Genomic DNA, 9,540 nt, shown 5'->3' with positions numbered 1-9,540 from the left:
GGAAGTGTGACAAACTGGAAACATAACTGTGCCTAGGGTAGGCCTAGCCTCAGTCTAGGATAGATTTGCCGTGTTCATAGGATTTTGGAGTCCCACAATCTGAGTAAATTTATCTACTTATGACGCTTAAATTATGAAGATTTTTCTCTCGATTGTAACTCCTAGATTCCCTCTCCGGTTGCCATCTGTGTACGACAAGCGCCTCGAACCTTACTTGACCGTCACCTGCCCCGGGAACTCCTGTTTGTCTGACTCAAGCCTGTCATGTTGATTTATGCTGTCATGCTGATTGAGGACCCCTGCCATGGTGATTGAGGTGGAGGGGAGCGGGAGCGCGTCCGATGAGACCGACGGCTCGAGACATGCCCGCTCACACTGCCGGCCGCGCCGGCGGCAACTGCGCGATCTGCCAGCGCCGTGGTAAGCTGGCCCCTGTCCCACGCGACCAGCGGCCGGACCGGCGCACCGGGCGAGCCGGGCGCGGCACGGACGCAAGCTGCGAACGGCGCCCACCGAACATCGCGCTGTCTTCACCAGCCAGCAGTCGTCTTCCGCTCGTCTGCGGTGACCCCAGAGTGTGACGCGCTACCCGGCCGGCCGTGACGGCGGCAGCATCACTCCGATGTCGACCGTTTTAATGTCGCCATCGGCCGGTAATCCGTCATCGAGCGGCGGCGATCGGCCGGGCGCGATGCGGCCGCCAGATTGCCGTATCAGCTGCCGGCTAATGGCACACAGACGCCTCGCGATAAGATTGATGCACTGTCGATAATGCCTGCTCGCCCCCTAATTGCCTGTCAACCGCCCGATGGCAGAGCGTCTGGCTCACCTGAGCACAGGGCATGAAGGCTGGAACTCACCTGAACACAGGACCAGAGGGCCGGCCCTGACGTGAGCACAGGGTGTGGGGATCTAAATTCATCTGAACACGGGACATAGGAGCCGAAAGCTACCTGAGCGCATGGACTGGGACCGATGCTCATCTAAATGGAGTACCCGAGAAACAAAACTATCTGAGCAACGGACTGGGAGGTCAGAACTTACCTGAGTGCATGACCCGGCAATCTGAACCGTCCTGAACACAGACCGGTAACTGAAATTCACGCGAGCACAAGAGCCGAAGACCGGCAATCATCTCAACAGTGCTGAGTGTGGGGCTTATGGGCCAGGATTCACCTGAACAGAGAAGGTGGGACCTGGGAGAGATCCGGAGAAAAGCGTCTCGGGCCCGTTATCATGATCTACCTGACACAAGCCTGCCTGTTACAGGGTCTCAGGACTTAGGCTTAGTTGTGGATCGCCTTCTGCTTGCGTGAGATGACTGACGTTCGCTACATGTGCGTTTAGTGAACCCCGAGCCTCATGGCGATAGAGAGAAAAAGTTGAATGCCGGTAAACGCCTGCAGAGAAATGCTGGGGAGCGAGTCTTGGCTGGATCTGGGTGGGGGAGGGAGAGGGGGGGGGGGGGGCTTCTGAAAAAATTACCCATCTGTGGGTCTCGGTATCAAGTCTCCGTGACCCATCTGTGGACCACTGGGGATTGAGATTTGTCGGGAGTTGGGGACTGAGGGCATGGGCTTCGTCAGGTCTGAGCGGACCAGAATACTTGCGGAGGATTAGGGCCAGGTCCGAGGATCCCCAGGGTTCCGAGGTAAGAGACCGGGCATGGCAACTGTGGCGTACGTTAGACGCAAAAGATATAGAGCGAAACGCTACTGACAGCACTCCGTGATAATGGAACGCCATCCAAACACCAGGCAACCTTAAATAAGCCCTTAACATGCACCATGTTCAGATGTTGTCACATGAACAACACGCCTGGCATTAACTCCAGTAGGACGGGCTCCGAACCCCTGCGGTGACCAGCCGGAGAGCAGTCGGCCTGCGTTCCACACCTGACCACCTGTTGCCGCTGCGGCACGCGCCGCCGGGCCACGTGCTGTGCGAGCAGTACCGGGCGGCGCGGCCGGCCGTCTGCAACCCGACGGCCGCCGACTCAGCGGACCTCCGACCTGGGCGCGCGAGCCGCTGAGGCGAGCGGCTCGATGGATCAGGGCAGCGTGCGTGGACGGCGCTCGGTCGCCATGGAGACGCCGGACAGGCGCCAGGCCTCCGCGGCGCGAGCGCGGCGCCGGTTCGCCCCCGGTGTCGGCCGGCGACCGAATCCCATCCCGTCCGCATCGCCGCCTGGGGAGTCGGGACCCGCTCATTGCGGGCTGTGGGGCGGCGGCCGCCGGCGCTGTCCCAGACTGCCGCTTTGACGGAGAGCTCGCCGGCAAGTTGGGCGGAATTCCAGATGAGAAGACCTCTCGTCCCAGGACGCGTTCGGACGGCCGCCTGCGTCGGAATTGGCGCCGGCGAGCGGCTCGCTCGCGCCGCCGCCCCTCGCGCCGCTGCCGCTCCCATGGAGCTCCACTTCTAGTTGGGGTTTTACGATACCCTCGTGAGGAGGGCTGGAAACGTCGTCTGGTCAGTATTATTAGTGCCTGGTTGATGACTTGCCTTTAACCAGCTGCTAGCGTTGGATGGCTTCAGGTGGCCACAAAAGTCGAGGCTGGATAGTCCTCTTACCTGGCAGATGGGAGCGCGCGAATGCATGACTGGACCGCCAATTGCTGCCCACTTTCCAACGTCCCCCGCAGAGCACCGGGATCGCGTGCACAAGCTGCGGTTAAATCCGTCGAGTGTTTTAAAGAGTAAAGGGTATTGTAAAGGGTATTGTAAGTGTGTCAAGTAAGTTTTCGGCTATCATTGCCGGCACGGTGTTGTTTCAGGCTCTGCAACCACCTGCTATAGGGTCGTATGCAGCGAAATTATTTCAGTACCCTATTTCTTCACAACCCAGCGTAGTAGGCAAGTACATGTGCTTTAACCGTGACATATCAAAACAGCTGGTACCCAGTGGCGAATAAAACTCAGGTTACTCCCGTTTTCCCTGAACGGTCACGACGCTTATGCAATAGGAATGGCAAGCATGTGTTAATAACGCGATAGATTGTTATTGAATGTGGAGTAAAAATGAACGCAATTTTGATTGCGGCACTCCAGGTGCGATGTTTTAGAGGAGATATGCAGTTGATAACATATCCCGAGTTCTTTAAATCAGCCACACTGGTGCGTCAGCGACGGTCAGATTTACAAGGGGCTTTGGGCTTCGTCTTTCTGTTTGTTGACTCTCTGCTAGACTTTCGCGTGACTTTCGAATGATGTCTTTTTTATTTTGCTTTACTTCGGTCTCGCAGTCCCCGCTGTCAGGAGGAATTGTTCCTCTGAAGCGTCTCCGAGGGCCGGCTGCCTCCTTAGGTGTGACGAGCGCTGCTTTCTGCCGGGGGCAGCCAGCCGCAAGACGGCTTCAGACCGCAGCAAACCCAGCCAGGCCAGCCGACGTGCTGCCGCGTGCAGGCCTGACCCACTCAGCGAGGGTCGTGTGTGCACGAGGCCGTGTGGCGCAGCGCGCCGGATATTGTCTGCCGGCGCTGACACGGACGCGGTGCCGTTCTCGTCGACCCCGCGCCACTGTCGCCACTGCTGAGCCGCTCTCGCCGCTGGAGCACCGTCTGCCCTGACGTCACAGCGACCGGCCGGTTCTCCCGCCGCTGCAGCACCGTCTGTCGTGACGTCGCAGTGACCGGCCGTTCCCTCGCTATCCCCTCTCTATTCCTCTCCCTCTCCCCCATCCTTTTTCTCGCTCTCCCCTCTTCCTCACCCACTTCCTCCCCTCTCCCTCCTCCTCCCCTTCTTCCTCACCTCTTCCTCTTCCTCTCCCTCACCTTCTACCTCCCCTCTCCCTATCCCCTGTCTCTCCCTCTCCCTTCATCCGGCCTTCCTTTCTTTTTTGACCTCCCATCCGTCTCTTCCTTCGTATTCTGTTTTCTTTTTCACAAGGATGTCTTATGTGTGGTCGTCATCAAAGCCGACTGGTGCATGCTCGCCTACATTACCGGGAGCTGCAGTGCTCAGAGATGTGATGTCCGATTCGACTAGCGAACGACGGGTCAGCGGTCAAGCAAAGGTCACGTCCCGTTCTTGTTGTCCGGGACAACGGCGGGTGCCGATGCTAGGCGCGAAAGCTCCGCGGCCGCTGAGCGCTCGTCGCGTTAAGGTATTGTGTCGGTCAGATGGGCGGGAACCGGACGCAGCGCATCCTTTACCTCTGTTCCACACAGGAAAAATATACTCTCAGCAGTGTCTGTGATTCTCGTTTCTAGAGCCAAAAGATTCGGTAAGATCAGGGTGACTCTGGTTCTGGGGATTATTGATCGTCACATCACTCCTGACGAGTCTGTTTTATACTTCTAAAGACGGGAATCATTGTCACCGTATGTCAGCGATGCAACGCTCTCGCTGCCGCACCGTGCGTCGTGCCGTCTCGCGCCGTCTCGAACGGGCGCGCCGGGCACTGCACTGTATCTGATGGCACCGTCGCTGGTGCGGTGTATCTGATCGCACCGTCACTGGTGCAGTCCTACCGCACCACCGCACTGGTCGGTAACGAGTGACGTCGCATCGGCCACGGCGGTGGGGAGACGGCTCGACAGTGCTGATCGATATGATGCCGCGGTTCTGTGTGGAGGGAGCATGATTCCTGTACCGTCCGTGTGCGGGGGCGTGGTCGGGAGCGCGAGAACTGCGGCCCGCCCTAGTTCTGATCGGAGGTGGTTGACGGGCCCCAGGCGTTTATTATGTGCTGGATATATTATTGAGGATTTTCTGTGAACTTTTTTCTTCTTCTGAGTGTGAAGGTATATTGGCGGAAGTTGTTATTTTTTCATGTTTTCTACGGTTAAAAGTAATCGTATACACACTTGTGAAAGATGGAAATCCGTGATAGACATACATCTAATCGTAAAACATCTAACAGCAAGTGAAAAGTGCGAAAGGCGGGTATACTCCTTTTAAGGTAATATTGCACACCATGGCATATAGGCACCGTAATTGCGAGACAGACAGTGCCTGTCTTCATGCTCTCGGCAGCTGCTCCGCGCGCCGCCAGAGCACGTCTTTTTCTCTTCGCATCTTCGTTAGTGTTCCGCTGTTCCACTTCCCCCGGGACGAGAGCAGCACTAACCTGCACTGACTCCATCCGACAATGTTGCGCCGTCCGCGCTGCCGGACGCCTGTTATCACCGCTGACCTGACGTGACCTGACGTCCGTTGTGACCCTGCTCCAGTCGGGTGTGCCCCTTTGCAGACCTCTGTCTCTGGCCTCGCCTGTTCACACAGCTGACTTGACCTGACCTGGCCGTCTGCTCTGACCATACTCCGGTCGGGTGTGCCCCTCACCTGACCGCTCTGTCTCTGGCCTCTCTGACAGTTCGAGCAGCTGGCGTACACGTGGATGGAGCGGAAGAAGCTGGGCGGCAGCTATTCTTCTCATCGGGCGGCCAACGAGAAACATGTGGTTGTTTGCTCCACCACTCTGCATGCCGACACCATCATGGACTTTCTCAACGAGTTCTACGCTCATCCTTTGCTGCAAGTAGGTTGATTTGGAGTGGTGGTGTGGGCTGCTCGGAGCGCTCGCAAGCGTTTTAGCAGCGCACATACATATGTGAGGCTATGTCGATGGAGTTTCCCGCCGCCCGGCAATATGGTGGTCGGTATGAACAGCACGACCCACATACAATGCTGATTATCCCCACAGCGGCAGTCGCCATCAGTGGGGATGACACCCAGACCAATTTGTAGCGAACGAGTGGCCCTAGTCGCATGTCCCATCCAGTGTAGTGGTACGCCAAATAGCTTGTCCATCAACGGTATGGCTGTGTTAGATTTCCTCCTCAACAAGACTGCTTGTCTGCCCTTTAGCATGCCTGGGCACGAACTGGTGTTCAAAACACTATGGTCTTTCCAATATCTATATCTATATCTATATCTATATATATATATATATATATATATGTATATATATATACATATATATAATCCTCTGCAACAGAAAAACGAGATGCTGACGGCAAGGTGCCTCGCAAAAACAACTAAAAGTAGAGCAAATTCTGGAGAACGGTTTTGACAGCTTGTTAAAAAGACAGCAATGCTATACTAACTTAGCTGGTAAAATGCAAGCATGATAGCAAACAAAACAGGTTTATCACGTTTTCAATTGGCCGGCTGCATTCGACGTCGCTCTACACAAGAAGTCGATTTAACACTCCATGAGATCTATGAAACTCAGCGAGTTGAAAACATCAAGTGTACTGGATAAATTCAAAGAATAACCTACAATTGAGCTTATCTGCGTTTATCTGTGTCAAATTTTTAAGTTCCCAGGCGTTGGCATTCGGGTGAAATAGGGGCGAACAAGGTCAAACTTCGGAGCAGTGTACGAAGCTCCTTCAGCCCCCCCCCCCCCCCCGTACAACCACGTTTATCCTGGATACCTCTGCTAAGCAAAAGGCTACTGAGGTTCCTTTCAGGTCAGTGACCTTATTTGATCTTCATATGGTCACGCACTGTGACCAAAAGACTGCGAGATTGTTTTGATCTTAGAATGTGAATAAGCGTCCAGGACTACGTTGGGCAGTAAGTTCCGAAACACGAAAGGTTGCTCGGGGTCATTTCAAGTCAGTGACCTCTTCTGACCCTTGTAGAACTCATACAACGCATGTTCTACTTCCCTGTGATCAAGAAATTTGAAACGAGGGTCAAAACCTTTTTCCAAAAACCATTGTTTCATAAAAAACACTCAGGTTTTGACCCAGACCTGATCATCACACCTGACTCAATACCGATGAAATAAGTCATACTCCTAACTAAAATTGTCTAGTTGTCAAGGAAACCGTCTCAAGGATGTATGACCTTATCAAACGCTCTGTTGTCGCATCATATTGAACGATTCACAAGAAATTTTCTATGCTGACAACCATGGCCTCACTTTGACCTGCCCTAGCTTGGCGCCCTTACAAAGTACATCCATTTTTTGGTCAGAAGAACCACTATTTAATTGGTTCTAGTTATACGAAGTTAGAAAGGGTAGATTACGACGCTGGGTAGGTTTATTTTGTAATAGCACCTTGACGTCAGGTGCTAAAGAAGCACGAATTCGAATAATGCATATAATAAATGAGCAAATGCGACACGAGAAACATGTGCTAAACCTAACGTACACATACAAAGATGAACAAAAACTAACTGCAAGTACATGTGGCTCCAATTACACGCAGGGATCATCAGGATATGGGCGTAGAAGAAGGCTTCTATGAACTTAAGAGTTCGAGTCGAAAAGTAGTTTCTTCTGGGATAATTCAATTCTCAATTCAGGCTCCCTCCTCCCCAGAGAATCGGTCAGTCAAAATGGGCATGAAATTTATGTTTTAAGAACCGTGAGGCGATGATAAAGTGTGACCTAAAGTTGGTGAAAACGTTATTTCCGAGAACGGCATAATAGCCACTTTCCATAGTCGGTGCGGTGGAAAACGTTTAATATTTTTTGACGAGTTTTCAGTGTTCACCGTCACACATTTTATAATCGATTTTCGGATAGAAATGTTTTTTGGAAATTTTGAGAATATGATTGTAAAAAGTATATTTTGATAAATATGTTGTTGGCTAGCTATAAGCAAGAGCACGCTTATATTGGCAGGTATGATGCTGGGTTTCTCCTTGCTGACACTTTCCGAAACATTTGAAATTGTTTGCTGGCAGTTTTGATGCAGACGGAACAAAACAGAGCCCAATTGCCTGCTCCTGCCCTCTTTATGGGCAAGCTGTTTTGATAGAGCTTACATTCCTAAACATGGTTCACGATGAATGATCTTTGACTTAAATGATCCTTAACACGCGCCAGGGTGGCCGGCTAAACACTCTTCGTTCGGGTTGGGAGTCGATTTGAACACACACACACACACACACACACCCTGAGATCTCAGGAACTAAGAGAGCTAGAGCCACCAAATTTACAAGGTGTGTTTACATGTACATGAACTCACTTCGGCTAAAGTTTCAGGTTCCTAGGTCATGATGTTTTGGTCAACAAATGTAAAATAATGTCAAGCTCCAGGATGGTCTCCCAAGTGCCCCCAGAACCTAGATAATCGTTTCTAAGCAAAAGATCACATGCTCATTCAAGGTCGGTGACCTTGTTTGACCTTTTGAAACGTCAAGGTGACCAAAATTATACAAGATTGCTTTGAGTTTTGCATTTGGCTAAGCGGCTAGGATTACGCCAGACAGTATGTTTCCTAAAACAAAATATTGACCTGGGTCATTTTAGGTCAATGACCTATTCGGACATCGGAGAAGTTCATGGAAGATGCATAATGCGGTTACTGCTGTCAACAAATTCGAAATGGACACCAGAAACTATCCCATACAGCAAGCCCCAGAATAACAAAACAGGCTGGTTTTGACATTGGTGTGACCTTCATACCTGACCTTAGGTCAATGTTATTTGCTCATCCAATTGTTGTGTTGCCTAAGAAAGCATCTCAGAAATGTATGGTTTCGTCTAACACTCCGTTGTTGGATCAAATGGGAGGATTCTGTACAAACTGCCTTCGCTGGAACCATGGCTTGACTTTGACCTGCCATAGGCCAGCGACCTTACAAGGTACATCTAAATTCTATGCCAAACGATCCGCTATTCAATTTTCTATAGCTATGCAAAATTTGGCGCGGCTACGCCGCGACGTTGGGAAACTTTTCCGGAAAAATATTCGGGGGTCAATTCGGCCCCCACCCGAGCGCGTGTAACACCCACCTCGCACCGCACAGCACCGATGTAAACAATAATGGCGCAACCAGTGTCCAACGTCCTCGACCGATTCACATTGTTAATCGTCAAGCCTAGCATTCACCTATGATTGTGTAAACTAAAGGTGTGGCTGGTGGAAATATGCCTACAATGAGTCTCATTTTATGTAATGAGCTTTTTATCATTTAGATACATGTTGCTCAACTATTAAACGCCAATGAAATCGTGTAAAAGCAACCATTTCTTTGTCAGAGTGCTTAACTTGTACCAAAGCGCCATAGAAGCATTTAAGCAACTTTTGAACACCTCCCTAGCTCATTAATCCATCGTAAAACTACTAGTAGAGAATGAAATACGGTGTGCTTCTATTGGTTCGTTTATATAAACCAAGGAGCAGTTGAGCCCTTACGCATATTCGCCGATGCCACCTCCTGCCTGGCTCGCTGCCTGACAACACCTCTCCATCACCGTTGGCAGGACTACTACGTGGTGCTGCTGTCGCCGATGGAGCTGGACGCCACCATGCGCATGATCCTGCAGGTCCCCATCTGGGCGCAACGCGCCATCTACATCCAGGGCTCGTGCCTCAAGGACGGTGACCTGAATCGGGCACGCATGAATGATGCCGAGGCATGCTTCATCCTGGCAGCTCGTAGCTACGCCGACAAGACGGCCGCGGTGAGTCAACCCGGCCGGGCCCGGCCAGTGGTTAGGAGAGTGCACCGCCCAGCGTGTTGGTCGGATAGAGTGCACCGCCCAGCGTGTTGGCCGGGTAGAGTGCACCGCCCAGCGTGTTGGCCGGATAGGGTGCACCGCTCAGCATGTTGGCCGGATAGAGTGCACCGCCC

At 52.2% G+C, this 9,540-nt stretch overlaps 2 protein-coding genes across 2 annotated transcripts in view; both read left to right on the top strand.

Annotated features, from left to right (window-relative positions):
• LOC119103006 (potassium channel subfamily T member 1-like) overlaps positions 1–2,032 on the top strand; it is a 19,713-nt gene extending 17,681 nt beyond the window's left edge. The window contains exon 6 of the mRNA XM_037226456.1: positions 1,867–2,032. Coding sequence (XP_037082351.1) covers positions 1,867–2,032 — 166 coding nt within the window. The remainder of the gene's footprint in view (positions 1–1,866) is intronic.
• A 2,381-nt stretch (positions 2,033–4,413) lies between these two features.
• Positions 4,414–9,540, top strand: part of SLO2 (slowpoke 2) — a 57,884-nt gene continuing 52,757 nt past the window's right edge. Inside the window, exons 1-3 of the mRNA XM_037226454.1 lie at positions 4,414–4,428; positions 5,315–5,479; positions 9,170–9,370. Coding sequence (XP_037082349.1) covers positions 4,414–4,428; positions 5,315–5,479; positions 9,170–9,370 — 381 coding nt within the window. The remainder of the gene's footprint in view (positions 4,429–5,314; positions 5,480–9,169; positions 9,371–9,540) is intronic.

This window comes from Pollicipes pollicipes, unplaced genomic scaffold (assembly GCF_011947565.3).
Source record: "Pollicipes pollicipes isolate AB1234 unplaced genomic scaffold, Ppol_2.1 Scaffold_5724;HRSCAF=6776_pilon_pilon_pilon, whole genome shotgun sequence".
NCBI lineage: Eukaryota > Metazoa > Arthropoda > Thecostraca > Pollicipedomorpha > Pollicipedidae > Pollicipes > Pollicipes pollicipes.
Note: the sequence above shows the minus strand (reverse complement) of the source record. Positions and strands in the feature narration are given on the sequence as shown.